At 39.7% G+C, this 19,990-nt stretch overlaps 1 protein-coding gene across 1 annotated transcript in view; it reads right to left on the bottom strand.

The window, feature by feature from the left end:
• Positions 1–18,417, bottom strand: part of mthfsd (methenyltetrahydrofolate synthetase domain containing) — a 39,977-nt gene extending 21,560 nt beyond the window's left edge. The window contains exons 1-4 of the mRNA XM_052028682.1: positions 18,271–18,417; positions 8,957–9,060; positions 6,803–6,916; positions 6,659–6,772 (exon numbers count right to left, since the gene is read on the bottom strand). Of these exons, the coding sequence (XP_051884642.1) occupies positions 6,659–6,772; positions 6,803–6,916; positions 8,957–9,060; positions 18,271–18,298 (360 nt within the window). The 5' untranslated portion in view covers positions 18,299–18,417. The remainder of the gene's footprint in view (positions 1–6,658; positions 6,773–6,802; positions 6,917–8,956; positions 9,061–18,270) is intronic.
• Positions 18,418–19,990: the final 1,573 nt, after the last annotated feature.

A 19,990-nucleotide genomic window follows, 5' to 3' on the forward strand; every position in this document is an offset into this window, starting at 1 on the left:
AGGAAATGAGCAATCAAAAGTGTACTTCAGGTGTGTGAGTCTTGCTTGCGTGTTGCTGGTTGGGTTTGCAAGAATATTTGTGGGTATACTGGTATTTGCCATTGTAATGGTGTGGGCATGAGCATATATGGAGAATGGGGGGGGGGGGGTGTGTGTGTGTGTGTGTGTGAACACGTTGCTATGTGCAATTATGTATGCTAGTGTGAACAACATAGTTGGTATGTGTACTGGGTCTTGAACTCACTAACATGGCCACCTGCACAGACCAAGATATTGCTATGTGCAGTTGAATGTATTGGTGTTTTACCATGAAGGGCCATGGTGGTTACAAATCTAAATAAGAACAACAATTTTTAAAAACAGGAACAAAATAGACTGCTAGCTTAAGTTATTATAACTCGTTTCACTAACTGCACTTAAGAAGCAATGGGAAAGCTCACTGGAAAACAATTAACACAAAATAATTTACAAGTCAACAAGCGTTAAACTCAAACCATGCGTGCAGTTATTTTGGAAGCAAGGAAACTTCAGGAAGGTTCCAAAGGACGAGTTCAAATCTTGTGATGATTGGTGACGTCATAACATGATTATTTAGAATAATCCTTTAATGCCCTCAAAAGCTGCAGGTAACTTAAACCAGCAATGCTGTAGTAACATGAGACAGTGTTAACACGTTAATCTTTTGCATTGAAATAAACATTGCAAATGCATTTGTACCTCAAGGCGAAAGGTTATTAAAATATTGATAGTATCTTACACGTACTTTAAAATACGTACACATGGATTTTGTATATTCTGTTTTACCAGAGGAATTTTTGATTTCACCATGTCCAACCAATGCATTGTAATGCTCTGTGGAATTTGGGACTTATAGGATAAGACTGCTAAATTCACTTTAACCTTGGGTCTGTGATGCAGGAAATCTACAAGAAGTGACGGGGAGTAAAATCTGGCTTTGGAATATGGTGGAATGTAATTGTTTAAGCAGAATTGCAAAAAGAATAGTAAGATTTTTGAGGACATATAGGCAAAGCAATTAAGTGCCTTGGTAATTGGTAACAAGAGATGATGCCATCCACAAGTAGCTTATTTTACATAATGCAAGATTGACATAAACTTGACATGCTACCTGTGTTTCTGGAAATGTCTTCAGGATGTGAGGTGGGGATAGATTGAAGCGATATTCTATTCTTTTAAGTCCTTGTTCCATTTGATAAGGGTAACCATATATTGCAGCTGATTAACATTAATGCCTCAGTGATGTCCATAAAAATGTCCAGTGTGCAGAGGCTTGAGGCTCTCCTTCTGACGTTCTTTACCTCCTCTTTTGTCACCATTTAACAAAGTAGAGGTGAAGCACTTCCCACAATGATATATGCAAATTTGTGACCCTTTACTCCCCTTGGAATTTGATGGTGTCATATTCTTGTGTTTAATATCAGAGTAAATCAGACCTTCCAAAAGGAAAAAAGGATGGGCAGAAAAGAAACAGGAATAAGACAAGTGCATTGCGCTACAAAGAGCTGACATGGACTCAATGAATGAAAGAGCCTCTCCTTCGCTAGTGTAACAGCTCTATGCTGTCTGAATTTTCTTGTGGTATCACAGAGATGACGTGGTAATCATTACTACTTCATTCTACAGTCAAGTCTATGTTCAGGGTTCCCTTAAACAGGCCTGAAAATTAGAACCGAGATGGTGTGGCAGGAGTAACTAAAAACCATCAAACAACTGGATGTTGTTTGGAATTCGGGTACCCTTAAGAAGGAAAATGGAGAAGGGGTGTAGTTGATCAGGGTTTGTGGCCATCTCGCATAAGCGTTTCATGAAAATCAAAAAAAAACTACAGGCGCTGGAAATCTGAAATAAAAGCAGAAAATGTTGGAGACAGTCAGCAGGTCAAGCAGCATTTGTGGAGAGAGAAGCGAGTTAATGTTTTAGGTTGATGACCTTTCAGCATAACTGGAAAAAAAACAGAATACAAATTAGTATTAAGTTACAGAGAAGGTTAGTGGAGGGATGGAAAGGACAAATAGGATAGGACAGGATGTGATAGGATGAGATCATGGTTGCTGTGGAGATACCTAGTATAGATCTCCAGTCAACTGGGCAATTAGAGGGCAATCATGTGGACAAAGTGTACTGTGTTGCAACTTACAGGGCTATGGGACATGCCCAGCAGGTCAGGCTATGCTAATGGAGAGAGTAAACCTGACCCAACATCACAGATGGATGAAAAACACTATGATGCTGGAGGAACTCAGTAGGCCAGGCAGCATCCATGGAGAAAAGCAAGTGGTCAATATTTCGAGTTAGGACCCTTCTTCAGGACTTGACCCAAAATGTTGACCGCCTGCTTTTCTCCACGGACGTTGCCTGGCCTGCTGAGTTCCTCCAGCATCACGGTGTTTTTCATCTAGGTTCCAGCATCTGCAGTCCTTTGTTTCTATAGCATTATGGATGAGTTAAAGCAGAAATGGCCAATTCTGGTACAGGCAATGAAAGCAAATTACCTGAGGTTGAAGAATTTGATATAGAGTCTGTGAGGTTGCAACATGCCCAGATGGAACACGAGGTGCTGTTCCTCAAGCTTGAGTTGGGCCTCAACATTATAGTGCAGAATGTCACAGACAGATAACGAGTGGCAGTGTGATGGAGAATTAAATTGGCAGGTGACATGGAGTTCAGGATCCCCCCTTTGCACTGACGTAGGTACTCCACACAGCATTCGACCAATCTGTGTTTGGTTTCTCCAATGTTCAGGAGACCACATTGTGAACACTGAACAGGCCTTTGCTGCTGTAGGTCATCCATCCGTGAAATTGCTCCAGTTTTTCTCTCTCCATTAGCACAACCTGACCTTCCGACCATGTCCCACTGCCCCACTATTTGAAACACATTATACTTCTTTGCCTGTACTTTCATCCTCCAACTGCCCCATTAATTGATTTGGCCAAAAGACCCATACAGCACACCCCCAGAGGATTCCTGGCCACTGCCTAATCCAGCCCAGCCCCAACCGCCCCTGCTGCTTGATAATAACTTGTTTACTTTCTTTCCCAATTTTGATTAATGGATCGCAGACCTGAAACGTTAACACTGTTTCTCTTTCCACAGATGTGGCGTGATCTGCTAAACGTTTCCAGCATTTTTATGTTTGCACAAGCATTTACTGCAGGCTGACAGTCCAATGCAAGACCAATGGAGGGCAGTCCTTCAGATGAGCCATCAACCCCTAATTCATTTCCATGTAGAAATTAATGATTTAATGACTATTGTGAAGAAGAGAAACTATTTCTGCAAAAAAAAGTTTTTTCATTTCTTATATCACAACAGTGGCCACACTGCTTTGGCACTTGCATAGGCCTGAGATTGTGGAAGTGCTTTGAGAATACAAATTTATCTACCTCTCTCTGATCAGTAGTTTGGCTACAAGGAAAAGCCAGTGCCTGCACTTGATGATTGAAAACATAGATTGATGACTGAAAACATAGAATGATGACACAACGTGGCGCAAGTTAATCACAAGCCTCACAGCTTACGTCCAAACATTTCCTCCTGCTTCAGAGAAAAATATTCATGCTGTCTTTTTGTCTGCTATTCTTTATGATGTAATATAACATAATGATTAATAAAACAAAAAAAATCAGGAGATGAATTTTTGGCTCACCTGAATATTACTTTCCTTTCAAAGTACACACCAAGGTATTAGAAGGGTCAAAATGACTCACAGCAAACAAACAACAGGAGTTGTATTGTTATATGATAAAATTCAATAGAATATAATATGAAGGTATCTCAATACTGCTAGAAATAACAATGTTTTTAAGAAATATTTTATACTTTATGGATCATGAACATTTCATAGACCCTATCAAAAACAACAACCATAATGATGTGGGTGCATTCAGAGCGTATTGAACTCTGGAGAGTTCCTTTTTTAATATCATATGGATAATGTAAGAATGTTATTTGCTATTTAAATGTTGCAATGCTCCATAACTACATTCACCTTAATACACACAGAAGCATGCTTTTTATGCAATTGACCTAGACACTACACATTACCAGCAAACAGCCTCTCTGTTACACTTGGGCATAATAAATTGCAAATGTGAACTGCTCGCACTGCTTTATCAGTCAGAGTGAGTTACTCCCATCAGATTTAATTCAGCATATTCTACATCCCATTTATATAAACATCTTAGGTTTAAATTTTTTGGCATGTTAAAAGCACACTGTAATACTCCTTATATCCTGACTAACCAACTAATTTAATACCAATGGTACTCCTTCCTCTAAACAATTCCCCAAGACCAATTCATAGCATGTACTTTATAGGTTACTGGTCCCCAGATAACGTGCACTGAAATTTTCCATGATAATCATGTTAGTGAACTGTGAGGTGATTCTCTGCACAATACCTATACATGCACACATATATTACCATGGCATTAGGATGGCCTGGACCCCAAGGACAAAGCAAAAACTCTCTGCAAGCAATTTGGAAGAATGAGTCCAGGCTGTAAACAACTAGTATGGGGTCTCTGTAAGTTCATACTGAAATACTTCCCTTGTCTGAGCCCATTTTTATTACGAGGTCAAATCATCACGTATCAAGTCTTGCAGTAGTCAAACTGTTGATGGCAATAAACCACCGCATATAACCACCCAAGTTGTAACACTGGTGTGCTTTGATGGATTATTTTCACTTGTGGAAGTGCACACTAACTGGTTGTTACCATTTATCCTCAATTATGCTTCCAAGATATCTTGCAGGAGAAAGGTATCACCTGACATATTACCAGTGTATAAAAAGCAGACTGCAATATGAACACAAACATTTTTCATTCCCTGCTGTAACAGTACAATGGATTCCAAAGGAAAATGAAACTTGATGATATAGCATTTCATAAAATATTTTAAAGTACATCACTTTATAACCAAGCTTCAGAGATGTGGTGACAATTATCATGCAAGGAAACAAAGTAGTCATTCCGAACTGCTCAGAAACAGCATTGCAATCAGGAGCCAGTAAATTTGTTCCCTATTAGAACTCTTGCTCTTGTTCCAATAGTGCCACATTTCCATTGTCCATCAGGCAGACTGGAGGCTAGGTCAATGTCTTAACCAATGGACGGGTCCTTGATCAACACAGCGCTAACTCAATTCTGCACTAGAGCATCAGCAAAGTTTATGTGCTGAAGTCCAAGTGCGAATCTTGAACCAACAACATGTCCAGAAACTCTAGTTCAAATGGGGTGCGTTTGACCAGTGTTGTTTTAGGGTGCGAACAACCATTTTAGTTGTGAGCCTCTGACTGCAAATTTCAGTTCTGCCCATGGGTGAAAAATTACCAAACAGGATAGAGGTCAGGTTCAGGGAGGTGGTGGGAGGAAGCAATGAGCTCAGTGCAAGGATGAAATGTAACTGAGACTTAACCTGCAGGGATTCCAATCTGGTGCTGTGCTACTAAAACATGGCTACATAGCTGTCCTAGTAAAGTTCAAAAGAAGTGTGGCTTGAAGAATGATACCATTCTATCCATGATTCTTAAGGAAATCAGGTCCCGGTGATGTTTAACTTATGTCCATAAGTACCAGGTCAAATATCTAGAGTAGCGTGAAATGACACTCTGGAGAGAAAAATTGCAAAACACCGGGGGGGGGGGGGGGGGGGGGGGGGAGTCAGTGTGTGCAACTGAATTTCTAGGCTACAATCTTTACAGCCAAATATGCCAACAACTGAGGCAAAACCAAATTATTACACTTGGAAAGTTTATAGTTTCTTTCAAGATATATCTGAAATTTGCAAAATGACTTTGAATTATTGTTTGTATCCGATCACCACAACCTGCCCAAACCACACAATTATCTCCCCTGGAGATATTGATTTGATTTCAACTTATCAATATCTCACTCAGGAAGATGCTAATGATGCACGAGTCTTCTGAATAGTGATCATTTGCTGAGTCATGATAGACATCATGCCCATGCCTAACCTTAGCTCATCCGTACAATGCACTTTTCCAGGAAAACTCATTGGACGAGTCCAGGAAATGTTTTTCCATTCCAGTTGGGGCCACAATAATGTGATCCCCAACAACAATCTCCAACCTTGAACTGTACTTTACTGATAACCAAACTAAAATATCTTTGACTAGTGATTCGCCCCCAACCTTCTTCATATATATAGCACAATTTTATATTTTAAATAAACTGAGGCCTTGAAAGCACAAGGCGGCTGCTCATGTATTTCTAAAGATGTAGCACAGGATTTATTAAAAATTGGAATTACTGTTTTTTTTAAAAAGAGGTTACATCGTGGTATCACATAAAATCATACACACAATCATGGAACAATCATTATACATTTTCAAATGCCTTAGTTTGTGCTCATGAAATCCTGTATTATGAATTTCCAATTTCATGCACATCCTTTCCTGATGAAGAACTATCAAACATCCATGATTTAGATCTATTTTTAAGGGGTAGCAGTCAATAGTGTTGAGTTGTAAAATAGCTATTGGACATTGGGGCATCTATAGGTGTGTCCATGATGGGAATTTTTATAATAAATCTGTCTCCTGAACCAAAAAAGATCTTTTCAATTAAGGAGCATTAGTTAAAACTGCTGTGTTTAAGTACTTGACTATTACCTGGAGAGTGGCTAAACGGACTCCTTCAAGTGGTTTGTCAGGATCCACCTTCAGCTCTCTTGCCTTGATGAAACAATCTAGGCTTTTGATTTTATTACAGGCTTCGTATGCACCCTGCAGTGACAATAAGAAACAAAGACTTACTTCTAGAACGAGCAAACGGACATTTTCCTGTGGCTTGTCGGGATTTACTTTGACAATCCGTGCGTTTTTGAACTCTTGGAGACTTGGCAAGTTCTCTGCAGCCTGAGCAGCCCCCTGTTTCCAGAAGATGTGACGAATTACAATTAACAACAACCGGAAACGTGGATGCTTTATTATATCTCCCACATTTTCAACTCTTTGTGCTCCCTTGCAGTACATTAACCTTTTTACCCACATAAATCTCCTATCCCATTACATCTTAAAAAATCTGGATTACACAAGGGATTATGTTTCACTGTGGTATTTTGAACACTGAGGTTGAAGCAATAAAATTGGAGTACACAGGCACTTAATTTTTCCATCTGCAGCAAGCAATATTAATTACTTGAAAAAGCACACTCAAAAAGTGCATACTCTAGAAATTAATATTGATAAAATAAAATCTTTTCTGTAAGAAAAGATGATCTATAATACCAGATGGTATAGTAGATTAGATAATGAATAGCTGATTTCTGGGACTTCAAGTCCAGTCTAGATGTACATGCTAAGGGACTTCTCTATTTATTGCTGGTAAAGACCCCATGGTGATGAGTTGATGTATATTCATCTGAACATAACACAGCAATGGCACTTTTAATTCAGCCCTGATTAATCAGGTAACTCAAAAGACCATTGGATAGTTGGTCTACATCATACTAATTACAATAGTATTGCAGTAGGAGTGCTAGTTTTGAGCCACAATGTTAGGGCAAAGTAGAACTAGCTTTCAAGGCCTACCTATATTATAACAAGGGTCTTGAAAGGCTTCCATACAGCACATAATCTAGAGAATTACATTAGGAAATTTATTTGTAGTTGTCACACAGACACCAAATGAGCTCTGGCCCTCTATGTGTTTTTGCATGTAAACACTCAATCACAATGGTATCAAATGGTGTTCAACACGTTTGGACATTACTCACTTAAAGCTCCTTTGTACACGCATTGCCTCAGCATACACAAGCATAAGCAGGCCTTAAGACATACAAGCCCGTATTTCTACATTACTTAATTAGGAGCTGGTTTACCTGGTCCATCATCATGGAGTTTGATGCCTGTCACCTCTTACTGGTATGCCCCCTTTAAGATTTTAACACAGGGTTCACATTCTACCTAACCCAACCACCACCCTGCTATAGGTCTCCTTTAAGTCCCCTACCAAATCAAGGTCCAAATCTATCCCCAAACCCCCATTTTTCCATCCAAAAATCTCAAATGCTATCACCCTCCCGACATCCTGACCTGATGGATGTAGTCTCTATTTCCACCCCCCGACCCACCCCTGCAACCCCCCCCCCCCCACTGAATAGAATTTCGAACTTCACCCTGCCTACAGACATGATGCCTCCTGAGGCCCTTTCTAATGCAATCCCCAGCCCACCACTTGCAACATACCTACATTTCTCTGCTCACTTCATTAAGGCAGAGCTAGTGCGGGAAAGGCTTTTGTCTAAGTTTAGTTTACGGGACCATTTCTAATAGACTCAATGACATAAGCATCTTAGTCAAGATCAATTTCTAGGCAGTCATCTGCAAATCCTTAGTAAATGGCATACTTCTTCTCGAAAGCAAAGGTCTCCTTCTATATTGTAAATATTTAAGATTCTGTAAAGATAATGGTGGCCCAAATATTCAACCTTTGTATCCTGGACATTAACGATGTTTGAAACAAAAGTTAAGTCAAAAAGCAGATGTGACATTGTAAGCAATCGGTACAAAGACAGGATAGCTTTAAGTAATACTTGAAACTGGCTACTTGCACATGTAAGTGACCAAGACACTCAGATGTAAATATATGAAATCTTCAATTACTGTGTAAAGGTTTTTAAATAGAAAAACTTTTCTTTTAGTGTTTATTTTTTTGTTGAAATTGTTTGGGTTAACAGACAGCACTCTACTAATCCAGGAAACTTAATGAATCAGCTTACTGACATCATCGACTTTGACCATTTTACACAAGCTTATGATTATTTATTCATAGTAGCGTATTGCCAACAGATTCACATTCAGTCTGTCTGAATTACCGAGCAAAACAAAAGCAGCTTGCTAATAATTTGTCTCAGTCAAAATTGCCTATTCTGAACCTAAGGAGAGAACTTCAGCCTCCAGCTTTACCTTGAAATTAGGAATTCTGTGATGAACTGGTCTTGGGAAGTTTGCCAAATTGTTTTCCTCCATATAATCCCAAACCTTCTGCCGAATGTCCCACTTGGTGACTCCTAGGAAGGATTAAAAAAACAATTAGGCTCTTAGATGGGTACATGAATGTGCAGAGAATGAGGGCTCTGGACGTTGTGTAAGCAGAAGGGATTAGTTAGGCATTTAATTAGTTTGGTGCAACATCGTGGGCCAAGGGGCCTGTTCCTGTGCTGTACTGTTCTATGTTCCACTTTAAATCTTGGCCCAAGATATCATTCTAAATTTACAATTGGCTTATTTTTTTAATCAACTTAATGAACAAAATGATCAAAATTTGTTACACGAAGAACTCACATATATTCCTTCAGCGGAGAGGCAGAATGTCAATATTGACAAGAGGCAAATTTTCATGATCCACATAATTAATTTATTATCTGCTTGAAAAATGAACTTAATTATTTGCTTTTACTTCTGAAACTGGCATTTTTTTTTATTTGACCATGAAAGCCAATCAACCCATGACTAATGCAGCTTGTTGAACCCAGTCATAATCTTTCGAATTTTCTTGCCAATTAGAAATAAAATCTTAAATAAAATACCCTTTTATATACCCACTGCTTAGGTTTTTCCTCAGCCCTGTAGATGTGACAATTATGCATTTATATCTTTACATTACCAATGCACTCTTTCCCTGCACCATTCCAACCACAATGGTATTTCTGAGTTTCAGTTTTTTTTTTAAAAACTTCTTTCATCACACATTTAATATAAAAATCACAGTCCTCTGAATGCCGCTAAAGGCTGCAAATCAATAGCAGAATCTGCTACCAATCTGCTACCGTCCACACCATTTGACTGAGGACCTAGTAATGCACTTGTGCATAACATTCAGCTATTAGAAACATATAGTTTGACAAGTTGTTGTTGAAGCATTAGAAATACTTATCTTTTTCCTACAGGTAATTCCATTTCTCTTTTACTTAAACATGCCACTACTTTTTGTTACTGACTGATCATTTCACTATCCCCTTTCACCTGGCTCCACCATCATTTTTGTTATTTGCTCTCTCCAGATGTCTTATCAGACCTTTTTTGTTTCCTTCTGTCCTCACCACTTCCTTTATAGCTTAAAATCTGTTTTTCTTTGAATCAGTTCTGATAAATGGCCATTGACCTGAAACATTAACTCTGTTTCTCTCTACACAGATTCTGCCCAAACTTATGAATATTTCTAATGATTTATTTCAGATTTAAAACTTCTATATTACTTTGCTTTAAGTTTCTTAAGTCAGTAAGTTTATACCACATTTTTCACATCTGTATACTGGTAAACAAATTAAATATGAGAGCAGAATCTTTTGTTCTTTATTAATTAGTAATTTAAAGTCAGCAATAAAATATATATTATCTGGAGCTATTATTAAAGATGTTGAAGTTTCTGAGAAAAACATAAACTAATCAGGGAAAGTCAACATAGTTTTGTGAAATGATTATATTCGAGTTCTTTGAAGTAACGAGCATGGGAGATAAACAGGAACCTGTGGATGAACAAAACTTGGATTTCCACAAGGCATTTGATAAGCTGCCGCATCAATATCACGATGTGGGAGTTATCATATTGGTTTAGATAGAAGATTGGCTGGTTAACAGGAAACAGTAAATGGGTCCAACTCAGGAGATGCAAAACCTGTTCTTCACCTCCTCCCTTCCCACCATCCAGGGATCCAAACAGTCCTTTAAGGTAAAAAAATTGATTACCTTGCAATTCTCAATCTAGTGCACTGTATTTGGCGCTTACAACATGGTCTCTTCTACATTGAAGAAAACAAATACAGATTAAGTGACCGCTTTTCAGAGCACCTGCGTTCATTCTGCAGGGGCGATCGTGAATGTCTATTTCCCTTTCATTTTGATTCTCCATCGACTCTATCGCTGACATCCTACACTATTCCAGCAAGGCCCAAAGCTTGAGAAACAGCACCTCATCTTCCATCTGGATACATTGCAGCCCACAGGACTCAATGTAAAATTTGATAATTTCAGGTAATTCGCTTTCTCTCTATGTTTCAGAACTGCTGTAAGGTTATCCATTTATAATGTTCATTCAATTTTGGCTCTCCCCACATACACTGCTCAATCTCCTGGCATTTCCAACATGTCCCTTTTGGTTTCAATTCTCTCCAACAGCTCCGAAATGCATTTTGCAGCTCTTACATGTCCCTTTGCTTGTTCTTTCTCCCTCTAACTGCTCTATTTATCAACCAGACAGCTTTGTAAACAACACATCACCATGGCAAACCTGCAGATATTCCCTTTATCCCATCCATCCCTTCCCAACCAACCTTTTGACAACTTGTTTTCTCACTTTTCTAGTTCTGATGGTCTTCAATGCAAAAAGTTTCACTGTTTCCCTTTCCATGGATACTTTCTGACCTGCTGAGCATTTCAAGTGTTTTCTGTTTTATTTAGTTTTAGATTTCCACCATCTGCAGCTTATTTGATTTTCCATAATTTTTTTTAAAAATCTGCTTGACAAGATGTAACGACAGGTATGCCACAGAAAACTGCGCTGGGGCCCCAACATTTTACAAATTATATAACTGAATTGGAGGAAGGGTCAGTTCCTTGGTCCAAGATTCACAAAAGGCTGGTTTGCTACTACAGCAATTAGATATGCTAACAGAATGTTATCATGTATTACAAAGACAATGGAATACAATAAGAAGATTATACTTCAATTGCATAAGGCATTGTTGAGATCACATCTGGAGTACTGTGTACAGTATTGGTCTGCTTATTTAAGCATGTAATGCACTGAAGCAGTTCAGAGAACATTTACTACATTAATACCCGTAATGGGTGGGTTGTCTTTGAGAAATGATTGGACAGACTAGGCTTGCACCTACTGCATTTAGAGGAGAGAGGACGACTGATAGGATGCAAAATCCTGAGGGGTCTTGAAAGTGTGGACGTGGAGTGGATGTTTCCTCTTTCGGGAGTTTCTAGAAACAGGTGGTCACTCTTCAAAAATATTGGGTCACCCATTTAAGGTGAATATTTTTCTGAGGGTTGTGAGCCTTTGGAACTCCCGTCCTCAAAGGGCAGTGGAAGCAGAGTCGCTGAATATCCTCAAGGGGTGAATAGATTTGTGATAAACAAGGGGATGAAAGGTTACCCTGTATAGATAAGAATGCAGAGTTGAGGTTAAAAAAATTATGACCTATTTCAATGGTAAAGCAAGCTTGTGATCTACTCCTACTCCATTGTTTGTATGATCCATAGCTGCAGCATCTCTTTCCAACCTTGTATCTTAATGTCCCTGATCTTCAGATACTTCATTGGTTCAAGTTGCAAGTCTGGGAGTCTTTATTTTATCCACACATGTGGTGAAAACTTCTTAGAATACTTCAACCTTCCATATCAAAAACATGCATTTATTACCTCTTTCTGCATTCCAAATTGTTTTGGCAAGATTTCTTGCAGTAAATTGCTCAAAGTAGTTCTTAATAAGAAGTACGAATTCAGACCGTTGTCTGCAACACGCAGCCATAATCCCTGCGTTTAAAAAATGTCCAGTGTAGCCAATGCTTTGATTTACCATTAATATTCAGCACTTTTATTGCTGTACATAAATATTTTAAAGTATCGTATTGCTCAACAAAGCTATCATACATCAAGAAAACAAAACACAACAAATGAGGCAGAAGACATGTCTGACTTTAATAAGGTTGCATACTTAAGACTATGCCTCATAAAAACAGGGCTATCTTAAAAAAGCTAAACAGAAATAGCACTGGAAATAGAATGTATTGGCAGGTAAAATGTTTTGTTCTTTTCTGATGTCCAGTGTTTACAACTCAATTTAAATTCACCAAACCAACGTCTTAAATGGACAGCTTCCCATAACCCTGGTGCTAGCTAAGTGTACCTTGTAAACCCTGCTGCAAAATAGTAAAGTTTAAAAGGGAACTGGATTTATAACTGAAAAACAAAAACAGCAGGCCTGTGGACAAAGAGCAGGGGATTTTGTTTTTGGTGAAAGAGGATGTGGGACTAATTGCAATAGTCTTTAAAGACTGTTGAGATGGACAAAAAGCCTCCTTCTGTGCGACATAATTTTATGCTGGGTGCCTGTCAAATACATGAGGTCACCAAATTGTTCCTTACACTTCTTCTAATCTCCACTTTGGGTGATATTCTTAACATTTTATATTTTCAGTTATTAGACTTAAGTTTCCAAAGTTCAGTTTAACAGCTTTCAGTAACCTTGCTGCTGCCTTGTAAGCATTGCTGGCAAATTGTTCAAAAGATAAATTTATTTTTCTATCTGGATTTTACCTCTATCAAGAGACAAGTGACTTGAGCAAACTAATATAATAACGACTACACCTTAAATAAAAACTGAAAATACCAGAAACATTTCGCAGGTCAGGCAGCATCTGTGGAAAGAGAAACAGCCAACGTTTCAAATCAAAGACCCTTTATCAGAACTGAAAAAGAGTGAAAAGATGTCGTAAGTTATGCAAATAGGTTGTTTTGTACAAGCTGTTGAAAGAGTCTTTATCCCTGCATTTTACTTAAGGGTTAAAATGATCGGCAAAGTGTGATACATAGATATAATATGAAATGAGTTTAAAATCAGAACTGTTGATTCTCTACATCTTTGATACTAGATCTTGAGGTATTGCTTATGGGTTGTATTGTCATCTTTCTTCCCTCCTGAGAATATCAAAGCATAAACAAAATGGCACTTACATTTCAATGACAACTAATTTCTGTCATGTACTAGATATTGTTTTATGATTTTTTTAAACTGCAAATATTAAGTGCTGCTGTGGTATTTATTTCAGCTGAAGGTGGTTGGCAGCAGCAATACGACTTGGCTGGTGATGAGAGGCATCTGTTGAAATTTAAGATAGACCGCCCCTATGCAGTAAACAGAATAGATTCTCAACGCAATTTAGCAGGACAATAACTATGAAGCTGAAACAACTTATTGGACTAGCATGTAGGTGGCTCTAGAGTAGGGAAATGTTAGTTAGTTCCAGTGCTAATGGTTGTGTGCACAACAGAACAAATCAGATTATCTCTGTTAACAAAAACTGCTGGAAGCACTCAAAAAATCAAACAGCAACCGTGGGGACAGAAACAGAGTTCACCATTCAGGTCAAGGTTCCTTCATGAGAACTGGACATGTTCTGAATCAGCACATTTTGAACCCATACCCACGCATTGGTTTATTATTGTCACATGTACCGAGGTACAGTGAAAAACTTTGTTTTGCATGCCATCCATACAGATCATTTCATTACAATACTGAGGTTGTAATTATTGAGATCGTACAAGGGAAAACAACGGAATGCAGAATAAGGTGTTACAGTTACAGAGAAAAGGCAGTGCAGGCAGACAGTAAGGTGCAAGGCCATAACGAGGTAGATGGTGAGGTCAAGTGCATTGATCATCAAAGGCATTGAGAAAAAGGCTTTTGACAACACCACCTGAGAAAACTACGGCAGTAGCCTCAGCTTATAATATCCTAGGCCTAAATTCCACTTTGCAGAATGGCTCAAAGCTGTTGAGAGCCACATGACTAGAGGTTAGTAATGATTCCAGGACTAGCACAGGGAAACTCTAAGGTGGAGGTCAGGCCCAGCACCATCCGGTCCTTTGGGGCACAGGATTAGTATACTGGAAACACAGGAGACTGCAGATGCTAGAATCTGGAGCAAAAAACAAACTGCTGGAGGAACTCAGCAGATCTACAGCATCTGTGGAGGGAAATGGAAAGTCAACATTTCAGGTCAAGACCCTTCATCTGGACTCAGATTAGTACATTCACAGGAATCTTAAAGAAACACAAATTTAAAAAGTGATTTAATCTTTAACAAATTTTGTTGACATGCACTGTCTATAAAAGATATCTTTATTAGTCACAAGTACATTGAAAAACACAGTGAAATGCATCTTTTGCGTAGAGTGTTCTGGGGGCAGCCCGCAAGTGTCACCACGCTTCCGGCGCCAACACAGCATGCCCACAACTTCCTAACCCGTACATCTTTGGAATATGGGAAGAAACCAGAGCACCCGGAGGAAACCTACGCAGACACGGGGAGAACGTAAAAACTCCTTACGGACAGAATTGAATTCGTGTCACCGACGCTGTAAAGCGTTACGCTAACCGCTTTACTACTATGCCTGCCCGATATAACAACCCTGAAGTAAGAGGCGCAGATGATAAATGAGTTTTAATATCTTATATGAAACAAACTATCTGCTGAAATATAAATTTGTTTCTCTCACCACAGATGCTGTCTGACATGCTGAGCAATTTCCACTTTTATTTTGGATTTCCATCATTTTCAGTTTTTATGATTCTGCTTAGCCTACTAATGAAGTGTTCAGGCAGAAGATATGTATGCTGAAACATTATCTTTGTGTCTCTTCCCACAGATGCAGATGGCCTATTCAGGATTTCCAGCACTTACTCCACAGCTGCTGTCTGATCTGCTCTGTTTATCCAGAAAATCATTTTATTTTAGCTGTATTTTGCTTTCGTACAACAGCTACTGTTTGTGGGCTGAAGCTGTACAAGTCATCTTTCTCCCACAAATATTTTCTTCATACAGTTACAGGTATAGACAGAAAAAATATTTCCTTTCAATAATTTAAAAAGATAAAACAATCAAACCCCGTGATTCCTGAAAGCTTTGAACTGTCCTTGGGAGAAATAAGCTTGATGACTGAAAGGATAAAATTCCAAAATTACCCAGCTATGGAGTGTATAAACAGTGAAGTGACAACTGCAGGGTAGCTCATGGAACAGGTCTACTTTCTAATGATGATTGCCAAACAGGCAACAGGGAATTGAGAGGCCCTTCTACCCACCACCTCCCCCCCCCCCCCCCACCCACCAAATGCCAGCTCAAAAGTACTATTAACTGGTTCCAGTCCCCTGCTCTTTGCCCTCCATTTTTGTTTTTATCCAAGTACACATGCGCTTCCATTTTGAACACTGCATTTGAAAATGCTTCCACTAGTCATTAACCAAACATCTTCAAGACCTTGACAATTCACTTCATCAAGACACATCCACATCTTCTTATCTAACTCCTCATTCATCTTCCAATCTAATCACTAACTGGTGTCTTCTAGTTACTTATCTTTTTGTCAGTTTCTCCTTACTTAGGTCATCAAAACACATTGTAAGTAACTTTCCCGTTTACTTTCGCTGCTTTAAAGTGATCATTTCCAATATTTCCTTACAACACAGCAGTCCATCGTCCATCAATCTACGCTGCTCTCAGAGCAATCCTATTCCCATGTAATCATTTCTCTCAGGCCCTTCAACCAACTCCACACTGATTTTCCTACCAGCCACCACTAGCGATAATTCATAGTCACTAATTAATGAAACAACCAGCACATCTTTGAGATGCACGAGGAAGCTCCCACAAATGGAACAAGGTTATTGAAGCAGTGAGGCAGCAGCATCATCTGTTGCACCACCGTGCCACCCTTCCACTTCAGGAAGATGAATTAAAAGGCACTCATTATAGAGTAGAGAGGGAACTAGGTGTTCTTGTACATGAAACACGAAAAGTTGGCATGCAGATGCAGTAAGTAGTCATGAACCAAATGGCATATTGACATTTATTGCAATAGGGTTGGAGTTTAAAAGTAGAGAGATATTGTTACAGTTGTACAGGATGTCAGTGAGGCACACCTGGAATACTGTGCAGTTTTGACTGCTTTATTTAATAAAGAATGCACTAGGATTGCAAGTGTTCCCATGAGAAGGACTGTACTGCTTTTAAGACAATCAGTTCCAGCAGTCTCTGATCAATACTTTGATATCAGCAGCATAAAACATATGGTTGAGCAAAGCAGTATACAAGTTTGGGGAAAGTTATAGAGCTAACAGACTTTTAACCCTAGTTCAAGAAAGTCCACTGAGTCTGCATATGCTGTCTTGAAATAATAACAAAGGTGAATTTCTGTCAGCTGGGCTTGTTAAAGGTGTTTCTTTAAACTGCATGTGTATAGGCAGGTTTTCTTAAATTCCATAAGTATTGTTTATTAAGATGGTTAGTAATAAAAAAAATTAAACTGGAACATGGTTCAGTGTACTCAATGCTCATTTCAGTAATTTAAAACAGAACAAGACATGCATTAAAATGCTCAAAGCATTGTGATAAATTCATTTTCAGCTGTTAATAAAACTGGTGATATGTTTTTAAATAATATAAAAATAAATATTATTATATAGCTTTGGACACCGATTCATGTAAAATTTCAAGCTTGCTTTTACAAATACATTGAACAGTAACTAAGCTTTGTAATTTGTTTTGTGCAATTTGCACACATTTTCTGAATTATGGCCAAAGGCCAAGGTCTACAACTTATTTATAGTGCACGTTTAATAACAGAGCACAATATACTTCATGAGAGTGACATCTGACATAGATTTAGACCATGCTCTATAAAGGAGATACTGGGACACTGCTCTGAGGATTGTCTTGGGGGGGAGGGGGGCGAAGAGGCAGAGGCAGAGGAATAATTCCAGATACCAGAACTGAAACAGCTAAGTGGCACATCTGCCAAAGGAGTTGTAAAAATTGAGATAGGCATTTACTCAGAAATAGAATAACGGAACAATATTGCTAGGATAAGCGTTAAAAGGCCCCTATTATTTCAAGGACTTTTAAAACTTCTGCAACTTCCTTGTACTGTGTTTGCAGCTTCAGTCATTATTTGAATGTTCAAATAACCAGCCCTAACAAACAACCTGCAGAGCAATAGGACACAACGTAGCACCAGGGAAACACAATGCAAGAACCCACAATTTCAGAGTGGTTGTGCACTCTCCAGACTTAATCTGGGACCCAGGACAACGTGTTAAAATCACCCAAAGTCCAGAAAGATCCAACTGCAATTTCCCAATCACCGAAGAGCCCCCGCAGCCCATGTGCCCACCGGTCATTGTGCCCACGGGCGTCTACGGCCCAGGAGGGATCAGGGTCGGCTCAGTCCTTTACTGGGAATCCTCCCGGTTAAGACTTCTCCCCTGCAAACAACGCAAGTGGCAAAGGTGGAAGTTAACATACACAGCCACACGGAGTCTTGCTTAAAACAGTCTGGGCCAGTTCAATGGAAAGGTTCCTAAATAGACAGGGAGATCATTTGCAAAGTGTGATGCAAAACGATGGGGCTTTTCAAGAGATGATTTTGTTCAATGCACGAAGGTAAACAATACAAACTTTGCAAAGCCCCAACACACAGTGGCCCCATACCAGGCTTTAACTTGATTGCAGACTCCATGGGTCTGGGGACTGAGCTCCCGGGACGGCTGCGTGTTCCTGAACAGGGACCGTGCCGGCCGAAGGGTGCCGCGGACACACGGCAGCCGAGAGGGAAGGAAGCAATGGGGTGCGACCCGGTTGCAACCTCCAGCCCCTCCCCGGGCTCTGCCTGTACTACGGTGCAGCGGAGAGCCACGACTCGCTGCTCTTTCTCGTCCCGCCCCTCGCTGCAAGGTTTGCTCAAAGCGAAACCGCACTCTCTCCCTATATAATACGAGCCGTTGCGAGCTGCAGCCTCTAAACACTAAGCCCCACACTATTTATGAACCATGCTGGCATTTTATTAAACAATTACAAGCCAGTTACGGCGCAGTGGTTAATTGGACCTCTTTACTGTGAGCTGCATACAGCACCACCATGTACTTTTGTATTGGAAACCCTGTCGTCCTTTCCAAGTCCGCTCTATATGTGACTCCAGGTTCCTGGGAAGCGCTAGATCAATTATAGAGTCATAGAGCAGGGAAGCGGGCTCTTCCGTCCAACTGGTCCACGCCAACTAAGTTGCCTATCTGAGCTTATCACATTTGCCTGCCTTTGGCCCATCTCCCTCTAAACCTTTTCTATCAATGAACCCATCCGAAAACCTTTTAAATGTTGTTAATGTACCTGCCTCCACCACTTACTCTGGCAGCTTATTCCATATATGGACTACGCTCTCGGGTTCCTATTAAACCTCTCCCTTCTCACCTTAAATCTCTGCCCAATTGGGTCATACTCGACTCTACGAGAGCCATGACTCGCTGCTTGTCCCACCCCTTAATCATTGCGCCTATGCAAAGCTTTATAATGTGTGTCTGTTTCACATGCTCTTCCAAAATATGTAAGATTTAAATTTCTGTGCACACCTACATACATGGATAGGAAAGGTTTAGAGGGATACGGGCCAGACACAGGCAAATGGGTCTAGCTCAGGTAGGCAACTTGGTCAGCATGGACGAGTTGGGCTGAAGGGCCTGTTTCCGTGCTGTATAACTCTATGAGTCTAAGACACTATGTCACATCTGATTGATTTGGAATTGCCATGAAATAGTCTGAAAAGCCACCCTTTCTCAGGTACATACATAGATGTACAAAGAACAGTTCAACACAGGATAAGATATCTTTATTAGTCACATGTACATTGAAACACACAGTGAAATGGATCTTTTTGCATGGAGTGTTCTGGGGGGCAGCCCGCAAGTGTTCCCACACTTCAGCCCACAATGTCTGTGCCAAACATGATTCCGAATTAAACTAAATCTCTTGTGCCTGCACATGATCCATATCCCTCCATTCCTTGTATATTCATGCATCTAATCAAAAGCCTCTTAAACTGTATTATCTTATCTGCTTCCACCACCACCCCTGGCAGCCCATTCCAGGCAACTACCACTCTCTGTGTAAAAAACCTTGCCCCATACATCTCCTTTAAACTTTCCCGCTCTCACCTTAAATGCATGCCCTCCAGTATTTGATATTTCTACCCTGGGAAAAAGATTCTGCCTGTCTACCCTATCTATGCCTCTCATAATTTTATAAACTTCTGTCAGGTCTCCCCTCAGCTTCAGATGCTCCAGCGAAAACAACCCCAGTTTGTCCAACGTCTCATTATAACTCACACCCTCTAATCCAGGCAGCAGCCTGGTAAACCTCTTCTGTACCCTTTCCAAAG

This window comes from Pristis pectinata, chromosome 13 (assembly GCF_009764475.1).
Source record: "Pristis pectinata isolate sPriPec2 chromosome 13, sPriPec2.1.pri, whole genome shotgun sequence".
Classification (NCBI taxonomy): Eukaryota; Metazoa; Chordata; class Chondrichthyes; order Rhinopristiformes; family Pristidae; genus Pristis; species Pristis pectinata.